At 37.4% G+C, this 25,888-nt stretch overlaps 1 protein-coding gene across 1 annotated transcript in view; it reads right to left on the bottom strand.

Moving 5' to 3' along the window:
* The window catches only part of tai (basic helix-loop-helix family member taiman), a gene marked incomplete at its 5' end in the record, with an annotated part of 91,613 nt that overhangs the window by 4,879 nt on the left and 60,846 nt on the right, over positions 1–25,888 (bottom strand). Inside the window, 3 exon segments of the mRNA XM_081769091.1 lie at positions 2,117–2,226; positions 16,761–16,946; positions 23,782–24,024. Coding sequence (XP_081625217.1) covers positions 2,117–2,226; positions 16,761–16,946; positions 23,782–24,024 — 539 coding nt within the window.

Genomic DNA, 25,888 nt, shown 5'->3' with positions numbered 1-25,888 from the left:
ATATATCAAAACTTCCGCTACCTTTCAACAAGCTGTCAGGTGCTAATAGTTTACGACTGAGATGGTTAGCTTTAACCTTGAGAATTTTCCGGAATTATTAAAGCTCCCCACTGATGAAAGGAGCTGATATAGCTAATGGTTTTACCAAAACAGGCAGGGTAAAAAAAAAATACATACAACCATTTCCTGAATTCCTAAACGTGCTTTTTCTTATTCACATCTTCCTTCACCATCCTTTTATCAGGATAGTCTTCTGGCCATTGACTTCCAAGAACAAATGGTGGGAATCCATGCTTCTTTTTCTCCACACAAATACAGAACATTTGCCTCTAATATGGGAATACGAGGAGTTAACAAAAATAACAAAACGGTATTTAGCGTGGCCAAGATACACAGGTAAATTTATCATCATAGGGTACACACTGGCTCAATGCGGAGACAGGTGGCCAACTTGACAGAGTAATAAGTAACGAATGTCTCGTCGGAAAATACAGGTTCAAGACGAACCAGGCTAAAACGACTTTAGAAAGGTGGCCAAGTTGACAGGTTTTACTGTAAATCCAAAAAAAGCACTGTTAGGAAGATCTTAACGCAATCGCTTACATTTCCACCCTTATACGCTACGATTGGAAATTACAATAGGACGTCAGGACTTCAATTCTGCACTGACCTGCCGCAATTAATGGACAATGAAGACAACCGCTTCCAAAGGATAACTTTTAGTGATCAGGCGACATTTTACGACATAAATGGGAAAGTGAACAGGGACAAAGTGCTGATATTAGGAAGTGAGACTCCGCATGTCACACTGGAAGTTGAAAGTAGTTTTCTAAAATATTACGTGTTTTGTGCCACATTAAAATGGAAAATGTATGGCCATTCATTTGCGAAGATGACACAGTGGCTACCGAAAGTTACTTGGATATGTTAAGTAACTGATTAATGAGGTACATGACTTCCTTCAAGAGGGAGGCATTATCTCATTGGCATTGCGATGTCTGTAAATTTCTCAGTAACAACCTTCCGAATAGATGGATTAGCCGCACGTGTTCCTGAAGTAGCTCCGCAATTACCGGACATTACTGTCTGTGATTTTCTTTTGAGGGGTGAGGGGTCAAAGACAGTCAAAGTTTTCACCATCATGCTAAATATGTTTCAGAGTGTGGTCAGAGCTCGATCATCACATCGATGTTTGATAACACATGAGACGCACATCATGTGTCTACAGTGAACTAATAACACATGAAACTTCATGATTACAGAAAAAATATAAAGAATATTCTAATAAATTTTGACCTTACAGTCAGTTAGAATCAAGGAGTGTTTCTGTGGGCACACTGTGTATTATCCAATTAAAAGCTACCCGATTTTTATGGAAAAGCTGCACTTCAACTGAACTATTGAGGCTTTTAAAGAAATACTCTTTCCTTCTCTCACTAGGGTCACTGCATGTAGTACAGAAGCAAAATTCACACACCGCAATATTTCGATATAATTGTAGATGCCAGCAAATTTATTTCTTAATTTTAATTCATTTATATATATATATATATATATAAAACCATCCGTGTCACTTTCAACGTATCAATAACATCCTTGATTAATGTTCTTAAGAAAAGACGTAGAAACACGGATATAAGAATCTACGTTCTTTGAACGTCTTAACAGAGCATTGTCATTATTACTAGTTTAACGAGCTACTGCTAATAGTGCTATTTTAACTACTACTAATTGCACTAATTCTCAAACTAAATTTCACTATTACTAGTTTAACGAACTACTACTAATCGTGCTATTTTAACGAAATACTTGTAATTGCACTAATTCTCCATAAAACTAAATTAAACAATTTTGAATACCTGGACCTTTGTCCAGACACACAATAACTTCCACAAATAAAAATTTAATAACTTGATAGTATTTTATCATGATGTATTCACATACCATAACTTAAATCCATCCATATTACAATATCCTACATGTATTTGTTAAGTATGAAAATCAAGTACGATTCAAAACTAAATACTTATAAGTTGAACCTAAAATTCTAACATTATTTATTACAAACATTCCAGAGAAACACTGTTAAGATAAAAGAATACTGCCAGTGCCTTACCCTGGAGGAGGAGGAGGAGAGTCCCTGTTGTGGTGAGGGCAAGGTGACCTGTGAACCTGATCCCAAATCTGACCCAAGGTTACCCCAAAGTTTCGGGCTATCACTGGTACCTGGATAGTTCAACAACACAAAAGACGAAGAAACATTTTAGCTCTTTGTACAGAACAAGAAAAAAATCAATCTTGGTTTCATTTTTCTTGCACTTGAAAGTCAATGTTTTTAGAACACATTTAGAACTAGTTTAATCAAGTATTTGGTTACGTAGATGTGAAATACTGTTTATTACGGTCTCTATAGAGAAATGCACATCTAACTTATAGTTGAATCAACTGCATTTGCATACATTTTATAACTTAGAATTACTACGCTAGGGGTCAGGACATACTTGAAGTATATTAAAATTTCGTAACATTATTTTTGTCCATGAGACGCAGTGAATAATTTCATTTAGAAAAATGAAACCAAGAGTGAAATCACACAAAGAAGACAGCATAATACAAGGAAAATATTAATATCTAACAACTACATAGGGAGAAAGAGTGAGTGAAAAACAGAGACTACGGAAGGTCTCTTCATTTATTGCTACCACTACCTCAATTTGCAATTAAGTCAAGTCATATATACGAAATTCATATACAAATATCTGAATACACTACTCAATGATTCATAATTTTAACAGTCAAAATAAAAAAAATGAAGGAACTATCTCTATACAGTACTATAGAATACGAAATCCTTCTAAAAATCAAATAAAAATACAAATGCTACCATCGCTTTGTTAAACAAAGCACAAATAATCAATAACAGATGTAATGAGGACCTCAGTTTGACATTGATGACATTCTGTGACAGATGGTACCCACCGTCACAGAACCCTCTACTACTGTTTGTTCGCGAGTCTGTGACACTGTAAAACGTTTAGCTGTAGGAGATGCCCAATCTTTTCTATAGACTCACATCACAAGATTATAGAGGTCACGGAAGATTTTGAACTCAATTTGCCATTTCCAGTGGATGAGTAGTTTTGCCCTATGACATGGTGCCTTCTCATTATTGAATTGGGTGGTGTCTCGCAATAGGACACTTGTTTTAAAGAACGGTACTAATACATCTGACAATACCTGGTAGCAATGATGTATTCAACACAAAGTTACTATGATTATCTTTCCAAATACCTCATACCGTGACACGCAACTATTTCACGGTAGGATGGCAGAGCATAGTCTCTTAACCGTCACCACCCTCCATCCCACCACCGATCTCTATTCATCAAATTACTTCCATGGGAATATGTACAGCTACTTATTGCTATTATTTTCTTAAAGAGTAATGTGTCACGAAACTAAGGGAGACGGTAATGATAACGTATGAAATGGCAGAAATAAGAGAGAGGGAGATGGGAGAAGCCAGAGAAAACTCGAGCTCCCGCTTTTTGCCCCATCGAGTTCACATGATCCAAGCTGGGAATAAGCATCTATGGCCTTCAGCCTGTCACACATGATGATTATGTCTCTTGGCGAGCACACGATCCGGGGAAGGAAGGCAGCGACTTGAGACTTATATGTTAGATACCATTCAGGTATTTACCTGGTGTGAATGAGGACAAACCTCCCAAGGTGGCTGTTATATACCTTCTCCACCAAGTGTTCTCGCCGAGACGAGCTAGGATCGAACCAGAGATCCGAAGCACCATAGTTAAGCACTCCAGCACTGATCTATGGGACCCCTCCAAAAGTGCTGTGGCTTATTGCGCATGGTGGGACTCGTTTGTATGTATGTCATTTATGGTTTTACACAAAGTTTCTTGGGTCCATGCACGGCTTTCCGTTTCGTTGAATAGCACTCTCTCATTACTGTCCCTAACAGTACATATAGCACAGCAGTGATAGTGTGCTTGCTTTCTACTACGCTCCTAATGCCGAATTACGCGACCTCAGGCAATTCTGTCAGCTCTTTACACACTTCGCGCGCTATAGTACCACTTATACGTTTACACCATCACTTAAGTGATACTTATCGGTAGTTCGTATTCCCTTGATGTTTCTACGAAAATCGTGTAGCGATGCGGTGTCTATTTACGTATATATGCTGACGAAGTAAAATTCGAATCCCATGTACAGAAGAGATCGCTGTTCGTGAGGTGCATAATCACTCAAAAACTATACATAGGAGAAGCATTACAAGGGTCGCTGGTCAGAAGTTGTGGAGCTAGCCCAGCTCATCTCAATCATTTTCTAAATGGAGCCGAGAAATATTTCTCACAGCCGTGAGGTCTGTGGCTACGAGTTACGAAAAGACAAGCGCCATTGTGGAAACTATATGTTTGAAAGAAGTTTCTACATAGCTATTTACTTATACTCAAAACGACAGACTATTCATAAGACCTTTGCCAACTCATTAATCCCCGATCAGGGATTAAGTGTTACAAGACGATGAGCACTTCGTAGCTCCAGTTGATATTACGTAACTACTCTAAAGGAGGTTTTTTCTATTCGCTCCTGCAGTGAGTCAAACCTTTTAGTAAACTCCATACATAAAATTCAATATGAATAGATTCAATTATGCAAAAAATAGAAAATTTCTCGAAGACAAACACAAGTTTTAAAAAAATGTACCAAGGGCATTAATACATGTTCTGAATGTGTTGTGGTGCTTGCATAAGGAATTTTGAAAAGAAAGTCTGGGTACTTAAACAATTTCAGTCGGATCCATATCTCCCTCACATGCTCTGATTTCTCAAGAGTAAAAGATGGCTATTTCCATGTAGCGGACACTCATTTATGTAGGTAACATCTGTGACAAGCTCAGCAGGTTTCATTTCCGTACCGTATTGTTTGTATATTTAACCTCTCATATTACATTTGGTGAAGCAAATCCTACCCTAATTTGTTGGTAACTTTCGTATCATTTTATATAACAGAAGACAATAATCCTTACAAATTTTCTACGTATTCAATGGAAAATGTGTAACTTCAGCCATAGTAATGGATTAAAAGAACACGGTTCATCACATTCTACAATTTTAACGAACATTCCTCCCCCAATCCGTATCTTATGACTGTCAACTTATTTTTAATTAATGGTACGAATATGTTGTGGTTGACATGCAAACAGTTAAAGTTTCTAAACACTCCTATATTTTTCTATCTTCTGAGTGTTTTATTATATTATATTATATATATATATATACCTAGTTATATCATAAATACTGTCAACAGTTTAGAGTGGTGCTGTAGGCATCCGGAGTGACAGTGTTGCCATCTGTGTGTAAAGCGGAAGATGCATGTAGTGTGTGTTCGACTGTTCATAACATACGTTGATATTGTACTGAGTTCTGATGGAATGGGGCGATTACGAAAATCGTGTAGCAGTAATTAGGTCGGGAAAACAGCAGGTGAGATTTTCAACCTCCTGAAACCCCTACAAATCAGCTAGATTCGTGTATCGCGCCATACAGCGATACACAGAGACTGGAACGGCAGCTGACCGTGCAAGGAGTGGCAGACCACGAACGGTACGAACCCTGCAGGTCCAGAAGGCAGTCGCAGCAAGAATTCGAAGAAATCCTGTTCGAACACAAGGTGTGATGGCTGTTGAGATGAACATAAACATAAATTCCATGTCTCGTGCTTAGAAGTGACCTACATCTACGGGCGGACTGGTCACTTTCTGACCCAAACATTAACGTAGCAGACTGTCCTTAAATCAAAGAGACTGTTGCAGCGTTACGCCAACAATCTGCACAGAAAGATTCTGTTCACGGACGAAAAGGTGTTCACAACTGAGAAGGCCTACCACGTCCAAAATGACCGTGTGTATGCCACGTCATCTACTGCAGCTGCTGTAGTAGCTCCAAGGGTTCAGAGGGCACATCATCCTGCCTCAGTGATGGTTTGGTGGGGAATAAACTACTCAGGCACAAAACAGCTACATTTTTGCGAAAAAGGTGTTAAAACATCTATCAAGGTGTACCAGAACACCATGTTCCCTGGAGAAAGGTGGACAGGATTTCGCTCCAGGCCGCAAAGCGAAAACAACACAGGACTGGCTGGCACGGAACGTCCCCGACATCATTTCTACCACTGATTGGCCTTCTAGCAGCCCGGACCTTAACCCGTTGGACTACAAACTTTAAGCAGTCCTTCAAGCAAAGGTCTGCTATAAACGACATCCATCTGTCAGTCTGAAACAATCCTTGACCCAAGCAGTGAACAATTTCCCCATGGACATGGTGCGTAATACTATTGGCCAGTGACCAGATAGACTTCATGCCTGCATCAAGGCCAAGGGGAGACATTTCGAAAAATGATTGATATGATGTACACCTGACGCACCAATGTAAAACATGACCAAAATAAATTGCCTTGGGGGGAATACTCTGTTACTCACATTCAAACTTGTGACAGAATTTATGATATAACTAGGTATATACAGGGGAGAGAGAAAAAAAATCTAAACACTTCATACAGAACACGTAAGTTTGGCCCTCCACTGTACAACACGTGTTGCGGTTGCCGATTGTTTTTTTGTTTTCAATGTGTCATGTGGACCTTCCTCTTCCGTCAGCAGTAACCAGTTCACCTGTGAGTGTCGTAGTATGAAAGTGGTGCGGTAAAATGGGCGACCTGACAAACTTCCAAAAAGGCATGATCGTTGGTGCCCCTCTGGTTGGAGCTTCAATGGCAACAGTGGCGAACCTTGTGGGGGTATGAAAGGCACTAATGTCCAATGTTACGAGGGCATACACAATTCATGGGCAAACGACGTCTACAAAGCACAACAGTGGTCGAAAGACAATCCTATCAGATAGGGACCGGAGGGCATTAAAACGGATTGCAGCAGCTAAAAAGAAGACCACTGCATTGAAAATTACGTCTAAACTCAATTCCAGCCTACAAAACCCGGTTTAATCGAAAACAGTGCGACGGGAACATAAAATGAAAATTCATGGCAGGGCCGCTATCGCCAAACCCCTGGTCATAGCAGTTAATGCGAAGAGGCGTATCCAGTGGTGCAAGGACCACAAGGCGTGGACTCATGAGCAGTGGAAACACGTAATGTGGTCCGATGAATCAATCTTCACCTTGTTTCCAACAACCGGTCGTGTTTACGTATGGAGAACACCGTCGGAGGCTTATGATACAGACTGTCTGCTCCCAACTGTAAAGCATGGGGGTGGCTCTTACAGTATGGGCAGTGATGTCGTGGTTTTCTGCAGGTCCCATCATAGCCCTGCATGAAATGATGAATGCTAAGGCGTATGAGGCCATTTTAGGGGACCAGCTTCTACCCATGGCCCAAATATTGTTCCCTGATGGTGATGGCATCTACAAGGTGATTTGACACCCTGTTATGCTGCAAAAACGGTGAAATCATGGCTTGAGGAGCTATCACACCTCCCCTGGGTCTCACAATGACCAGATCTGAACACCATTGAGCCATTGTGGTCTGAGTTAGAAAGGCGTGTTCTGTCTCATTACCCTCCACCAGTATCCCTTAAGGAACTGGAACATGTTTTGGAGAAACAATGGTACAAAATTCCATACATCACGATTCACGAGCTATATACGTCCATTCCACGTCGGATCCAAGCTGTTTTGGACGCAAAAGGAGTCCGCACACCATACTAGGAATGAGTTTCACACTTTTGCAAACGTTTTAGATTTTTTGTCCAACCCCTGTATATGAGTACACTATGTACACAACACACACATACATATACAGTATATATATATATATATATATATATATATATATATATATATATATATATACAGTATATATATATACAGAGTATATATATATATATATATATATATATATATATATATATATATACAGTATATATATATACAGAGTATATATATATATATATATATATATATATATATATATATATATATATATATAAAGGCAAGCCAATCACTGACTACAGAATGTAAAAGCATGCAATATTTAGTTTTTGTGGGCATTTACAAGTCACGTGTATTCAACATTCCAACTATTTCATACAAGTAACACAAATACTCAATTCATGCTTTGAAACAAAGCTGTACTACTACTTGTGACAAGTGCAACCATATGTAAAATACCATTAATAAAGCTCAATAGAACTGCTACATGCATATTATCATATTTATTTAAAACACACCCTTTGTTAATTAAAATATATTTAGATAATAAACATTTTCTATCCTTAAGTTCTCACTTTTCGCACGATAAGATTATCATTTAATGTATGTCGAATTTTAAAATCCTACTGGAATTCTGGATTTTTTATTCAGCAAAATTTTATCGTAAATAATTTATGTTCATGACTTAAGTTTTTACAGATATTCATAAATAGTAATTCTGCCGCCCATTATAATCAGCCCTATTAATTTTGACTTTCATTCTATTAAAAAACAAATCCACAGGGAAAGGCAGCTGGTAGCTTTTTCCTACCAGTATCCTCCTGAATATGAAGAAAGATAGTATGACAAGGAAAGTTATGTGAAAAAGAAAAATTCACAACTAAAGCATGGTAAGAAAAGTGAAAATAATATTAAATAATATATTCAGTTACTAATATTAATAAATGAACGTACACACCAAAAGAACACTGAACAATTATTACTGGTACGTTTCATTTGCCAGACTGTATTTCGAAATAATTTCCGATTCATGTATTTAACTAGTAACTGCATATCTATTATTATATACTCACGTTCAATATTACATTTTCGTTTAAAAATAACTTTCACCAGAACTTTCGAATAATTGTAGCAATTACAGCGGTCCCGTTCTTAAACTCCCTTCTTTTTTCTTGTTTGGCTGCAGATAGTAACTAATAAAATGCTAATCTACTTTGGAGTTACACATGAAAGTAACCTGTACCACGAAATTAACTTCACAATTACTGAAATCAAGTCTTCGTTCATTTAAATTCGCATATTTCATATATTCGTTCTTATAATATGTGCGCCTCAATGCAATATTGAATACTTGCTCCGCAGGTAAGGATCCTCAGCAACTGATAAATGTGTTTTTTGGATCCTGCCACAAACGTTATTTCTAATCTGTTTCACTCTTAGGGAAATGCTACTGACAAAATCCTTAAATATTTTAAAAGCAATGTAACGATAACCACTATTTAAGAACTTCATAACGATGTACTAGGTAACTAAGTTTACCTAAAGGGGGTAAAAAAGTCATCCTTCATACTGATTTCTAGTAAATCATTATGAATAAACACTAATTACTTAGTTTAAAAGGTTTAAATTTAAGAGAAAAATGTGATGGTCAACAACTCGGGAGCCAAAAATCTGCGCTTGACCGAATTTGAAACGTAGGTAGAGCTTAAGCTTAATATGCATATGAAATATAGTAGTCTTCAAGCCTTTGGTTCTTAAGCTATTAATCACAAATTTGGAGTCTGAACGTTTACAGTCCAAACCATAAATCTGACGGGAAGTAACTCGAAAACTATAGATCAGCATATCATAATCTTTCATATGCGTACTAACTTTAAAGAAGTCTACTACCATGCCAAATTCGGTCAAAATCACATTAGTTCAATCGATTGTCTACACACAAACTTTGACTGAAAAAAAAAAAATCGTGAATCAAAGGTCTCCTCCACTTAGCCATGTCTAAAACGGTGGAAAGCTCGTTAGTAGCAATATGAATTATGTAGTACAGGTTTTTGATTCCGGATTTATTGGCCTTCAGGTTTAAAATCTGGATGTAGTTATATAAATAAAATAAAATAAAAACCTAAGCTCTTTACATCATAATATTTCATATGCATACTAAACCTTCAAAAGATCTACTAGCATGCCAAATTTAGTCAAAATCGGGTAAGTTCCATCTATCGCGTTTTAATAAAATTTCTTAATTTTATTGAGTCCAACCTCTATTTCGATGCCCAATTACTTACGAAGCAAAGATCCACACATCATATTTCATAGTTTCCCGAATGTGTCCGAAAGCTGTCAATGGTTTATCACCATAGTAAGTTTGATCAACATCGGATAGATTTTGTCGATCACGATTTGGCAAAATTTTTTCGTTAAATCCATACCTAATTTTGACGGTTAATGACTCAACAACTAATAGTCTGCATTCCACAATATTTCACACATATGCTAAGCTACACTAGCCATACCTAAATTTGACGATATTCTTCCATGTCAAATTTGGATTAGTATCAACGGCATGCCACAAACTTCCTTTCACTAACACCAATAACTCAAGAACCAAAGATCTGCTCACCATAATCTCTATATATAAACAGAGTATTCGTAGACTGACTGCCAGTGATCAACGTCTACGCCAAACCGCTAGATGTTGAAAGAATATGTAAGGTACCACTAACAAAATTCTTTTTTGGACATTCGACGAGGAAGGGAGTGGGGAAATAGGGGTAACATTATAGTAAAATATCCGTATCCCAGAATCTCTAAAGAATAGGAACATGAAATCTGGCATGGACATTCCAATGTTTCATACCAGATTTGTTTCACGTGTTTCACTTCCCTAGAACAGAGTGGGGTTGCAACTGTTATAATAATGACCACATCTCGAAATCCATTAATGTTACAAACATAAAATTTCATATCTATACTTTTTATTTAAAATAATTAGACATGTTTCAGCTTATTTTTTAAATGTTTTTTATAGTTCCAGGTTATCAGTCATCACCGAAAAACGAATGAACCATTTCAAATGAATTATTGATCACAGTACTTGGTATGATTATATATATAAGTAAGTTTCTACTATCATGCAAAGTTCGGTCAGGCTCAATGTGTTTTATCGATCGCGATTTTGTGAAATTCCTTATATCGGATTATATCGTCGATAGCATATCATACATAATATTCTTTCACTTAAGTCTGACTCCGAATTTGATAGGCAGTAACTCAGGAACGAAAGGGTTGGAAACCTAATATGTCATGTGTGTACTGAACACAAAGATATATCACCGTGCCAAATTTAGTCGAGATCGAATGAGTTTTATTGATGTTCCCGTCTAAGTTCATCATAGCAAAATGATGCGCTCCTTCAATTCCTGTAGTGTTGTTGGCAGTTCACAACAAAGTTTACCTGGCCCCATCGTAATCGGATTCTCTCTCTATTATAATATTATATATATATATATATATATATATATATATATATATATATATATATATATGGGGGGGGGGATAAATTAATGTAACAAACGCCGGGTGGCGATTCCTGAAGATATGACGAAAATTATACAACAAGCTTGGTGTAGAAAACCTTCTTTTTGACGCCATGACCACCCGAGAATTTGCCGGAAAATGCAAAAACAAGCTATAGCTCGAAAATAAAATATCACATCGAAATCGGGTAAAAGGGAATGTCCACTACTTTCAGTTGTAGATTCCATTAATGTACAACTGGATGTAGTGCAGGGGCGGCATAAGGGTGATCCCCTCCAAACAAACTAGAGTATTCTTCAAGTATACCCAAAGTTGAATGAGGAAAACGAACAACAATCAAGTACAAGACTTCAACAATGAAAAGTAATAGTATATCGTTTACATTAGAACATTTAGAATTCGAAAGAAAGGGAGATACACATGTATGATTGATCTACTTTGAGTATAGCATAATCTCTCAGAGAAAGAATTTAAATGAAGTAGTCTTTAACGTATCACAGTTATATCTTCTAGACTAAAAGTGACTGATGATAAATGAACGGCTTCCTGTCTGTTAACGAGTGTGTGAAACTCGAAAAAAGAATTTTAATTCAAATTAGATTTAAAGGGTATCAAGCGGCATGTAAAGAAATAAAACGTGTAGTATCAAAAAATGCAAAGTTTACATGTGATAGGAAAAATTATATAAAGGATTCTCCGCATGATCAGAGATTCTACAAATACGTGCCTACAATTTGGCCAAAGGTAAGCTGCATAGAAGGATTTTCTCCTCGTAATATAATAATTCCGTGGAAGATGATAGTTCTGTACACAGAAGTAACAAAAATAGACGAAACACGAGATGTGTGTGTTGCATAAGGATACAAAGAAATGCGCTGGGACATTATACTTAATTTATCCGTTAGGTGAAATCTGTAATATATTAGTTTATCATATAATTCGCTCGGTCTACGGCCTCGCACTTCTTATATCCCTAACATGTTTCTCATTTCCATATATTGCCGTACTATAACAATTGCAACCCAAACCCTTTTCTTCCCTTCTAAAGGGAAGATCAAAAAAAACCTAAACACCATTCTCTACACTTAAGGGATTTCGAGATATAGCCACGTTATTTTAACAATTACAACTCCCACTCCACTTTCTTTCCGCCTATTTCTTCCCTTCTCTGGGAAACCAACTAAAAGAGCTTTAACTATTTTAAATTAAGAGCCTAAACACTACACGACTTACAATCTGAAAAAGGAAATACTGTGGAAGAGAGTGACATGTAACAATAAGCCAAACTAACCAATGTTAGTGTGCAATCTACCGTGTTCGGAGACGCTTGAATGCACAGGGACTATCCCAATTCCGTTTAAATCGAAGTTCGTCCCTATCGACATGGAAGTGGAAAGAGATGAAAAATAATATTTAAGTGTCGAATTCATAGTTTTTGGGGTCAGGAAAACGGCTGACCCGTGTGAAATTAATTTTGATGTACCCACATCAAGCTCGCTTTTTTAACCATATCAATTTGATTAAAGGGCGTATTTTACGGCAAGTAGAGTGTTTCAATTTATGTCGAAAGTAAAGTATCATCTTAAGGATTTTTATCATTGCACTTTTATTTTAAGAGGAGGTATCCAAAGAGGAATGGGAATTCAAATATTGTGCATAAACGTATTCTCTCCGTGCGAAGAACCGGTACTTCAATTATATATCTATACCATTCATCTTTGTACACCCTTGTAACTTTTAAACTAATGGATAGAAAGACACCGAAATTTTCCACCATGTAAATATCGGCACGGGGCAATGTTTGGTATACTCTGTCATATCCACAAGGTGTTAAACGAAAACTACTGTGATACTCTAACGTTTTCAGTTTGCAATACTGCACGACAAGGGTAGTACAGGGCTCATAGCGGTCTGGTCTCTTGTAAATAGTTGAAAAGTGACCAAAAGCACACGAAAAACTGACCAAAATCTCATCATGCCCCTTTTCCTTTATCAATTTCTCCATCAGCTTTCTCTTTGTTTGTTGTTTTATCTTTTCTTCTTTGAGATTCCTCCTTTCTTAGGTTTTCTAGTATGCTTTGTAATTACGGTAAGTACACTTAGCAGATGTAAGAAGCTTCTGAGTAAGTGGAACCAGTTCTGGCCTATTTCCGAATTTCTTCATCCCAGACATTATATTTAACTTAACATTGCGAGTATTCATCACCTACTCTTAAGAAGAACATACAAGGAGCATAACACAAGACGAACATGATGAACCACACAAACACACAACGTTGAGCGGAGCGTTAACTATTACGAGAGAAAACTAAAATACACTCGTGCTCATAAATTAAGGATAATGCGGATACATGGTGAAACAACGCTCTGGTGGGCGGTTTTCGGTTGGAAATCACCTCGGGGTATGACCATGCGGTGCATTTGACCATTCGGTGCGGTCGTCACACGGTGGCGCTGGCAGCAGTCCAAATATACAGAGGTGTGTTGGTGCATGTCAGAGTACGGTGCACTGTGTAAGTGTACAGATGTTGTCAGACGTGCTAATGGTGACTGTGTGTTGAAAATGGCTCAAAGAACACATATTGATGACATTATGAGGGGTAGAATAATAGGGCGACTGGAGGATGGTCAAACACAGCAGGACGTAGCACGGACCCTCCGTGTACCACAAAGTGTGATCTCAAGATTATGGCAACGATTCCAGCAGACAGGAAACGTGTCCAGGCGCTACAGTACGGGACGTCCACAGTGTGCAACACCACAGGAAGATAGATATCTCACCATCAGTGCCCGCAGGCGGCCACGGAGTACAGCAGATAGCCTTGCTCGGGACCTTGCCACAGCCACTGGAACAGTTATCTCCCGACACACAGTCTACAGACGACTGAACAGACAGGGTTTATTCGCCCGGAGACTTGCAAGGTGCATTCCACTGACCCCTGTTCACAGGAGAGCCCATAAAACCTGGTGTCAAGAACACAGTACATGGTCAATGGAACAGTGGTCCCAGGTTACGTTCACGGACGAGTCCAGGTATAGTCTGAACAGTGATTCCAGCCGAGTTATCATCTGGCGTGAACCAGGAACCAGATATCTACCCCATAATTTCCTTGAAAGGGACCTGTATGGAGATAGTGGTTTGATGGTGTGGGGTGGGATTATGATTGGTTCACGTACACCCCTGCATGTCTTTGACAGAGGAACTGTAACAGGTCAGGTGTATCGGGACGTCATTTTGCATCAGTATGTTCGCCTTTTCAGGGGTGCAGTGGGTCCCACCTTCTCCCTGATGGATGATAACGCACGGCCCCACCGAGCCGCATCGTGGAGGAGTACCGTGAAACAGAAGATATCAGGCGAATAGAGTGGCCTGCCTGTTCTCCAGACCTAAACCCCATCGAGCATGTCTGGGATGCTCTCGCTCGGCGTATCGCTGCACGTCTTCAAACCCCCAGGACACTTCAGGAACTCCGACAGGCACTGGTGCAAGAATGGGAGGCTATACCCCAGCAGCTGCTCGACCACCTGATCCAGAGTATGCCAACCCGTTGTGCGGCCTGTGTACGTATGCATTGTGATCATATCCCCTATTGATGTCGGAGTACATGCGCAGGAAACAGTGGCGTTGTGTAGCATATGTGTTTCTCAATTTATCACCAATACCGTGGATATCACCAATACCGTGGTACCGATATGTTTCGTTTGTTCGTATGTTGTGTTCACTAGTGCCTATGCTACTAGCGTCAGTTTTGTGTAGTGCCACGTTGTGTAGTACCACAATCTGCAATTATCCTTAATTTTTGAGCATGAGTGTACTATTATGATAGAAGAAAGAATATACACAGAAGGGTTCTCAACCCCACCTTGAGAGCTTAAGCATCCACCAACCATCTACTGTGCTTTAGAAAGAATAAAAGCTGAAGTGAGAATGAAGCTGATTGTTTCACATGTGGCAGCAAGTAGTGAAGCTTTCAGAAGAGTAATGTGTAACAAGTTTCTGCCTTTTTCCATTTATTTTTATAATGTTTTTCTTAGAAAACTGCTAATGCAAAACATAAATCGCACAAAAAGTCACTTTACCTCCCAAAAAAGTATTTTTAGTTAAAAAAGTGACTCGCTATGAGCCCTGGTAGTACTGTCGTACATGTAGATCTGAAATATGTAATAACCTGACATAATGCCATTTGAAAAAAAATCAACTTAGATTGGTAGTACTATTAATCTTGTGATATCACCGAACACGCCAAACAATGTCCCCCTGCTGATATTAGCATTTCTTTTATCCATTAATTTGAAAGTCAGAAGGACGTATCAAGATAAACGGTACACCCTGAATGTCAGATCATTCCTTGAGTAATTTAGTGTTCCGATGACTGCTGCAATGATGCCACGTCTTATACCTATGTCATTTTAAGGCACTTCATTGTGCAGCATGTATGTAGGAGAAAAGCTACTTAAAAGCTTTTGGAACTGTGGCTTGTGTTTGACTATGGTAGTATCGGAGGACTACATATAGCACTCATATTGTATGAATTTCACTAGGGACATCCACACAACACAGCGACACGAAATTTCGATTCCGTATATGGTCAGGTTGCTATGGATGTGCGGAAGTGCCATAGATTTCGATCCGGGACATCAGCCTCACCCAAAAGCCACGAGAAAGGAGTCCTGTGTAGTTGGACAGATGTTCTACAAGTAGCAGTGGGGATAAATCCAATGCAAACTGAAGAACTGATGTTGATTTAGGATTAAGATTTCTGGGCTTTCGGCATCTAAGGCCATTTAACCCGTCATGTACAAGGGATGACGTCTCGGCGAGCACACTATCTGGGGAAAGGAGGCGGCGACCTGGGACCTATAAGTTCGGTACCAGCACGGCATTTGCCTGGTGTGAATGAGGAAAACCTCATTCAGAATGGTTGGCCTGAAAAAGATTTTTACACTTTTTCGACCAAATGTCCCCATCGAGAATCAAACCCGGGACCTGACGCAATGAGTGTTCCAGATAAGTTATCGTTCTTTCCCTTAGGGTGCAAAAATACGACATTTCATATGGAATGACCCAAACGTCAAAAGAAGCAAATAGACAGTAATTGGTTCATATTAGGTTTGCCACCTTAAGTAACTTGAACTAGAAACACAAATCACTGAAGAAAGCAACGTTTATTTTAAAACAATAAAGTGTGACAGTTGGCAGAACTGTCATACAGTTATTACTTTAAAATAAACGTTACTTTGTTGAGTGATTTGTTTTTCTAGTTCAAATGCACAGCTCGATTTTCCTTAGGAATATCCGTATCTGAATTGTTAATATATTTATATACAATATTCTTACCTATTATGAAGAACTGACGTAACTTGATACCTAGGCACATTAGTGTAATATAGTTTACTTTATTATACATATAAAGAAAGAGAAATGAACGTATACAAACATAGCAAATAAATAACATCTCATTATTAATACCTACCAGAAGTGGGTAATTCAAGAGTAAGTCCTAGAGCTTCGAGATCTGCTGGGTTCACTTGTTGCCCGGGTGTTAGCTGCCGTGAACCCTGCCCTGGCTGTTGAGGACCCTGTTGGCTTTGTTGCGATCTAGCGCCTACAACAGCTCTCAATTCCTGCCGTACAAATTCCGACGATATACTATTTCCACCTGTAGAAATTGATTGAAATCAGTGTATTTGCTAAGACTGTCTGTGTTCTTCATTTATATCTATCATACATAAGAGCATGCCACTAGTACCCTTTTAAGTGTTACATGCTTTTAGCAATTTATACTTTAAAGTGCAAGCTTTACTATGTCAGTGTGGCTGATTAAATTTATGATATAAAATAATTTATGAAGGGTAAGACTCAAAAACTGTTATGTACTTCATTTCTTCTGTACGTTTAGATAAAAATTAAACATTTTCATCCAATTTAGTTTACTGTGCCTCATAACAGCTAAAGGCTTCATTAAATTACTCTTAGCAACCGCAATTCTGACTGGATATAGTTCGGCTTTTCACCGCCAGTATGGCTACCGTTCCTGTGCTTTAAGTTACTTCCAAGAATTGATTTGTTTCAGTAATGTCATCTTCCTGATCTCTCAAGTATCATCTAAACAAGTGTTTTGCAATCGTGTACACAAAAATTGGAAAATATCTCTAGCATGAATCTCGGCGGTTCAGACCTTAGACTCAGTGCTGCAGTAACACTACTCTTAACATTGTGAGATCAGGTACACTTTCGCACTGAATGATTGATTCAACTTCAACTAACATAAAAATGTAAAACGACATAGACCTTTTATAATAAGCAATTCGAATATATTTCACCAGAATTAAAACACCTCTTATTTTATGTACTACAACAATTTAAACTTATCTATCCACAGACACAGTTTAATAATATTAATGATATATATATATATATATATATATATATATATATAGTAGATACTGAATGAAGAGCCTACCGCAGATGTGTTCCCCATCATAGCTATCCCTTTAAAGAGGCCATCTTGCATATAAGTCAAAAATTTCTAATTCAAAAGAGGTTTTTGTAGCATATGAACATTAAAGAAATTTGCTGTAAATTTGTATCACTTCTTAATATTGCTGCATCTGTTGAGTTTTGAGGACATTCATCACAGAATTAGAGAGAGAGAGAACTGGAATGTCACCACTTCGATAGTTTTAATTTAATATAGATAACGGTAAAAACATTATCAAGTGATTTCCCAACAGAAGCAATCGATGTCAAGAGATTCATTTCCACAGGAATGACCTTAGCCATACATACTGATAATATTGGACTTCAAATAACTATTGGTATAATTTTGGTTCTATGGATTAACATAAAACTACACACTTTTCAGATTATATACATACCACATGTGATGAGAAGTCCGCAGCCTTACTTACAGATAGCGTTCCAATTTGAAAATAGTTATGTTTATTCAGTAACAACAAACTTTTATCTCCAGTTAAACTTTAAATAACACTTCATTCAGTACTTTACGAGTTACAAACATTTGTATGACGCTACATATGCTGCGAGAAAAAACTGATTTCGAAGAATTTCGTATTTTGATACTTTCTAATGAGGAAAAATACTGTCCAAGCCACGGAAAGATTTGATAAATGTTATGGCACATCTTATCCATCGTATAAAACATACAAATGGTATGTGGAATTTAATTTGGTCGTACATGAACCGATGAAGCTCTAAATGGGGCAGCTGCTACAGGAAATATCTTTAAAAAGTGCATCGTATTTGTCGATGAACGAAAAATTTTCATCGATGAATTAAGTATCTAATGGTGAATGAGGGCGTGCTTTGGCATTGCTTCAGCGTAATCGATCGGAAGTTCCGCGTTGATTCGAGGAAACTGATGAAACATTAGTACATTATCACACACCTAAATTCAATAGTCTGCGGAGTGGTTGCAAGCGGGTGAAAGCCGGCCCAAAGAGTTCGGCCGGCAAGGTTATGGCCAGTATTTCTTGGGATGCGCATGGCACAATATTCATAGACTATACGAAGAAAACTGGCTGATACTATGTCACACTTCTGGACAAATTGGCCCACGAGAAAAAACAACCGCATTTGAAAAAGAAAAACCTGACAACCCACCTGAGCACTCAAACATGACAGCAATGGTGGAATTGGATTCTTTGGGTTACGAACTGCTTCCCCACCCATCGTACTCTCCCGATCTGACCTCCAGCAACTAGTGTTTGCTTCCTAACTTGAAAAGATGGCTTCAGAGAGAGAAAGTTAAATTTCACGCGAAGAGGTCATATTGGAAACTGAAGCCTATTTTGCAGAGTTTAATAAATCGCATTATTACAAGGATATCAAAATGTTAAGTGCACCGTTGGGATAACTGCATTTCACTTCAATGAGGTTATGGAAAAATAAAAATGTTTTTACATAAATAAAAAAAATCATTAGTAGGCTGCAGTATTTTCATTCCATGTAGTATAAAAACAGTTGTGAAATATTCAAGAATATTAAGACTTGACACGAACGGAAATAAATTTCTGGTGAAATTCTGATCTTGTTTGACCTAGATTCAAGATAACCATGATGATAACGCACCTGTACGTAGGACCACAACCAATCCACTAGCATTGGTTTTGATTTTTATTTTACCAACTGTTTTCAAAAAGTATGCCCTGCTTATACCTCAGTTATTGTTACACAGTACAAGATGGATTCAAATTCTAAGGTTCCGTAACTTTGTTGGAAATGAAAAAGTAGATATTTAAGGTGTTTGAATGAACCCATACGTTTGCACCAGTTGCTCCTATAAAGCTGGTGGCATTACCTCGTGATAAAGTTTGAGATACTCCAAGGTATCGAAGTTCACAGGAAATATTACAACGTATGGCGGCAGCGGAACCCTTTGGAAAAGGTACTTTTATCGTTTCCAGAACTATGATATGCGCATAGACCCTACGGAGATGCAGAAATCGTATCATTTGACCTGCTGCTGCGAAACCAAGAAGCACTCGGTTCATTTTCTTACACCATTCAACGTACATTTTTTAGGCCCATGACACCATCACCACATGGATGTCGTAATTGACAACGACTTTTGATGGACGTCATTTCATGCAAATCGAGATTATCGATAACATACTGTTCACTCAAAACGTAAACGTTGTAAGTCTCTAGTATCTATGTAAAAGCTGTTCTGCAGCGAAAAGGTACCACAAGATTTCTATAGAAGGAACGGTGCTGTCTTCTTTCGCTCATGAGGTATCAATAATGCCACCTTAGAACTTGGAATGCACCTTGTATTTTCGTTCACAATAATAGTCCAGCTAACACTAGTTATACATATATAGGGTGTTCGTTGAGGAAGTACATATATTTTGGGAGGTGCTTGCGGAGGCCATACTAAGCCAAAAAGCTTATATGAACATATGGTCATTTCCTCTGCTTTCCGCGATAGGGGAAGAGGATACTTTTCCAACCCATAAAACCTGCTGAGTTTCAGTTAATTGCGTATAGTACATCTCGTAGTTGATGTAAAGACGAAAATTATATTTCATTCGAAAGCTAATGAAGTAAACTTTCCGATTGTGTACAGATCATTGCAAGTATGTCTAAAGAAGAGAAAATTGGAAACACTGTCACTAGGACAACAAAAAAGCTGAGAATACCATTCTATGCCGAGGATAATGATGCATTGTTGGCATGAACAAACAAAACAAAAACAATGTAATTACACCTATAAAAGCAATGTTGCTTAGGCCTTGCGCCAGTTCAATAATGTTCCTGAATGATTATTTATAATTCAATTGTAATTCAACTGCAATAGTAATTTACAATAACAGTGTTATGGGAATTTTATTATTGATACAATAAAAAATGGTGCAGTACAAAAATAGAAGAGTAGTGAAAATGAATTTAGACCCAGTTTCTGCAATACGTACAAAGGCAAATTCAGTAAAAGAAGATATAGTAGATACCAAACGACGTTAGGATTTTCGATAGTGTTTATACTATGTGATCAAAGGTTTTCAAAAGTATCATCATAGATTCATTTTGCACTCGTCTGATGTCTTCTACGCGCTCCTTGATCGTAGTGAATGCCTACACGATGTTCTGTATTAGTTTGTCTCTTGAGTTAAATCTTAATGTTCAACCACTAGTTAAATCTTAATTTTCAACCACTACCATAACCAAAAATTCATGTTTTAGGTCGGTGAACGAGGTGGCCAAGTTAATCAGTCTTCCTCAACCAGTCCAACTATTTGCAATTTTTTGATCACACACTGACGCACAACGTGGGTACGTAAGATGGTGCTGGTATATTAATGAGGACCTAGTTTGACGGGAGATATCCTCTAGGAGTCATCGCGTAAAAAGTGTAGGTAGGTTTCACAGGTCAAACGCTGAGGCAGACAAAGGGACAAATAATCTTATTATCAATAATCCCAGCCCACACATTTATAGCAAATCGTTCTTAATTTCTTGTTGTTGGATCCGTAAGATTTTCGTTGCTAAAATAATACGTATTCCGGGTGTTGAGTGAAGTGGCCTTATATTATATATATATATATATAAATAATGGCGAAACATTAGGATGCGCCTGTACTCATTCATAAAATGCAACACGTTGTTCACTGTCGCCTGGATGGAGATACTGCATGCGTACGGGGAAGTTGAAGTCGACGTGAAATCCTTCTAAACACTTGTTGTTGGACTCAACTACACAGTCTGAATGTCAGTCTTGGTCAGGGGTATATCGTGAAGCCCGGCTCCCATGTTACTGTTACACTGGCAAGCTCATCAGTCCCATGTAGTTGATCATACACGTGTAAGAACACACGTGGAATGGGGGGGCTATGATTAAGAAATCTTAGATGATATTCCTCTTTCGCAGCTGTGCAATGCCATCACAAAACCCATAGAAGTACAGCATGTGTAACTAAGAATGGCATTCTATCGTAAAACTTCTTATTCGCTACCACGTAAGTCATCCTGAAATGTGTAAATCCCTAATCAATAGTTTGCAAACTAGAATAACGGTATATGTACTGCATATCATGTTTAAATGAAGGTTTATCTTCATCCTCGGCAAAGTGTAGTATCCACCTAGTTCTTTTATGTTGCCCAAGTGACTGTTTCCACTCAATGAGACAACTGTTTTAAAAAAAAAAAAAAAAAAAAAAAAAAAAAAAAAAAAAAAAAAAAAAAAAAAACTGTTACCTCCCTCCTTTACACTTGAAACTCAGCAGGTTTCACGGGCTGAAAGGTAGTCTATCTTGGAAAGCTGGGGTAATAGAATATATATTTCTATTAACTTTTTGCCTTAGTATGACCTCCCCTAGCACTTCCCAAATTATCTGTACTACTTCCTCACCACCCGTACACCGGACACCCTCATTTTGCTATTACTGAAATCGACTTCCTTTGTCGGCATACTTGAAGAATAAGAACTCCTTTAGCTCCACTATTCTTACTACTATCAAATCTATTTTACTGACTGAACGAAAGTTAACTTGGTACAAAATTAACACAATAATAATATTTTTCTAAAATTTTCGACAAAATCTAGCTGTGCTGGACCTTTCAAATATACATATCTGGAACTACATATTTAAATACTGTACATGTATTATTACTTATATGTACACACGTAAGTTACTTCGATGAAAACACATTTAATATATAAATAGGTCAACACAGAATATTATACACTAAAGCTGCTACTATTTTTTAAAAAAGACAAAGCACACACAACTATTTTACAGTGTCATATACATACATATTTTTGTTCTTATGTACACACAATATATATGTATACCAGAAACCATCCACAGAACATACATTGAGTGCTACCCATAAAGCAAAGAATTGCGTCATTCTTTTTAATGCTTGTGTTGAATTTGGCCCCATTATGCAAAGATCATGTGGATTCTGAAAGCTGAAAGCAAGTGTATTGCATCTGTGCTAAGAATTAAAAATCCCACCAGTTAGTCCAAGATCGTACGTGTTAAGATTATCATGCCCAGATCTTTCTTGTGAATTGAAAGGAGAGAGAAGGGAAGCAGAAAACAGAAGCTTATCACATGAAGTCATCGAAGTCGAAGTGGTGCATTCAGAATGTGATTTTACATAATGCACATTAAGCTTGTCTCCATATTTTTTTCTTTCTTTATAAGAACCCAAGAGTTAGCAGCATTAACAAAAAGAAACATAATAATGCACTGCATAATAGAATACAACAAACAATAATGTAACACTCAGGAAGTACTTCAGTTAAACAAAAACATTTTGATATGTACGTTTCCCTAACTACAGGTTAAGAATATATCCTTAAAAACTGTGTCTCAAAAATTTTCTTGACAACTATCCATTAACAGACATGTAGAACGTATTTAAAATAAATGCCAATTAGCTTGATCTACCTCTATGTTATCGGGATAATTTAAGATGCAATTTCCTCAGTTTGAATCATTTAAACTACAAACACAATCATACGCGCGCGAGCAGAAAAGAGAAATAACAATGCCACTGACTCTTGAGGAAACCATTGTGCCTGCAATTTTCATATCCAACATTTCGAATAGTAATATTGCTTAGAAAAACACACCTGGAAAACATTGAAGCTAGTTATTCCTAGATGTCTTCAATTTTGAAGATTCATTCTTTAATACGACATTTACAGCGTAAAAAAATCAGTTTCGTATATTAGTTTCAACAGGCACTATGATTCACATTGACTTCAAAAAAGCACAATCATGGACAATAAAAAGAAGAAAACAAAGAAATTGTCAGTCTAAAACAGGTGCTTGTGAACATCACTAGAAACAGACAAATAATCACACGCAATTATACTGTTAATCACACATGAAGACAAGGACACAAAAGGACAACACGGACAAATCTCAAAGTCATGCGAAATGCAGGATGACAGGAAGCAAAAAGACTGATTCAACAGCCAAGCTGCGATTGTCACATGACAGTTCAGAAGTCACATGACTTACCACCTGGCTGCTGATTAGTTGGAGTGTGGGGCTGAGGGCGGACCCTGTCACCTCCACTCCCAAGACTGGCACCATACATTAAACTTTGCTGATCGAAACAAAAGGGATCTGCAGTAGGGTACACCATTCCATGGTGATGGTCTCCCATACTGCTATGATGAAACTGAGGTGACATGGGATGGCCAGGGGAAAGAAGGGGGTGATCCTTGTTCATCCCATAATGCCGTGAGGAATTTACTCCACCTGGAACAGGTAGATGTCATAAGTAACAAAAGAATATTGGTGAGATTTTGGACTGATGGGTATTTATGCAGGTCCATCTCATAAAATAATAACGCATGCAAAATATTTTCATTAAAAATAAAATACTGTTCTACTAGTATTAAGAATACAAAATACATAATCAATACATACTTTAGTTGATCAAATACATTAAACTTGGTTCTTCAAAAGACAATTCAACTATTAAAAAGGAAATTAAAAATTCAAATACTAGTTGAAAAAATATTGTGCAGGGTAACGTGCATTTTTAAAAGAATGTCAATTTTAGCTTATAATATCGATATTCTACCTAGCAATTGTGAATGGAAATAAAACATCAAAATAAAGGAAAAACACATACTCCACTCTTTCGATAGTTATAAAAAGTAAAAAATACTAATACAAAACTAACATTTGATGAAAAGAAAAAACTGTCAGGTTTCAAATATTTAATAATCAACATTCCAATTAAAAAATGTAAAATCACGAGAATCATGCCACGTTCCCTTCTCAATCCTTTAGCCATTACTGTAAGTTAAAAGTCGACAGAATGTCTACAACAACGCTGGAGAACTAGGAAAAATTTCACAACTCCTAATTTTCAATATTGGAAACGATGCTTCTGTAATATTCAAAACACTGACATTGACTAGGCCTACATCACAGTCACTGGATCCAATATTTTTTATTTATGCTTAATACACCTATTCAATTAAATATTTTCCTGGTACAATTCCCAGGGTATTTTAAAAAGGTGCAAACAGGACAATGGATTTTGATTAATCACAAACTCGTGCTCATTTTAACTTAGTTCCTCCTCTTTCTCTTCTAACACACTAATATTGAAATATACGAGTCCGGTTGTTTCAAGGTAATTAAATTTGTTACGTTACGATTTGTAACAATAGTAAATGTGCCTATTTTCATAAAGCACGTTCTTCAATTAGAACTCTGCATGCAACTGAATCCACTAGTACTCCACACAAGCTTTAATGTCACTATTTTCCAAAGCCCTAGGATCCCTTTTCATTTCTATTAAAAGTTTTCCTCAATATTCGGAATGATAGAGAAGGGAAAAATTAACGATTGTTTCCTGTGGATGGGTAGTCACTTCCGCTCTTCACCTAAAAGCAAGGATCTAAAACTTACATTTTCGGTTCCAAACAATACATCTGCTAGGCATAGAAAGCATAGGTCAGTGTAAGTTCCACTTTATTTTCATGGAAGTAAGTTTTCCCTCCCTCCCTTTGATCTATTTGTACTTTCAAGTTCCTCTTTCAGAAACTTACAACAAAAACTACAATTCTCTCTTTCGAAGACAATACAAACTTTACCACTCAAGTTCTATATACCGCTCACGACTCTGGGACCCATAAGAACCAAATCGAACAACAAATACTGGTGGAAATACATCAGGCTTAACTCGTCCATTTCACTGCCTCAAATTTATTTTCAGCCAGCTGTGGCTTCCCGAACGTAAAAATAGATCATCCTACGATTGCTAACGTTAAAACATCTACAATTCAATTCCACCTATCTACCCATTTATTTAGATTAAGTTTTCGTATACGCAAACAAAAATCCAAAGAGTTTTTGCATGCTAGTTATGGCAAAATATATTGAAGCTACAAAATGTATAATTATCTTTGCAATTCCACATCTTGTACATTTGCAACTAGTAATTTTTCTAACCTATACGAGGTCCTTAAAGGTTTTTAATTGAATAAAGAAGTTCTGGAATTAAAATCAAAATAATTTAGAAGTAAACCTGCATGGTTCTGTTTCATGTGCAGGTAATTTCACGCAAGTAAATTCATATAGAGATTAGTCTTTACTACCTCTAAAG

This window comes from Thermobia domestica, chromosome 8 (genome assembly GCF_964235325.1).
Source record: "Thermobia domestica chromosome 8, izTheDome1.hap1.1, whole genome shotgun sequence".
Lineage (NCBI taxonomy): Eukaryota > Metazoa > Arthropoda > Insecta > Zygentoma > Lepismatidae > Thermobia > Thermobia domestica.
The sequence above is the reverse complement of the archived record's forward strand: the minus strand, read 5'-3'. Positions and strand labels throughout refer to the sequence as shown.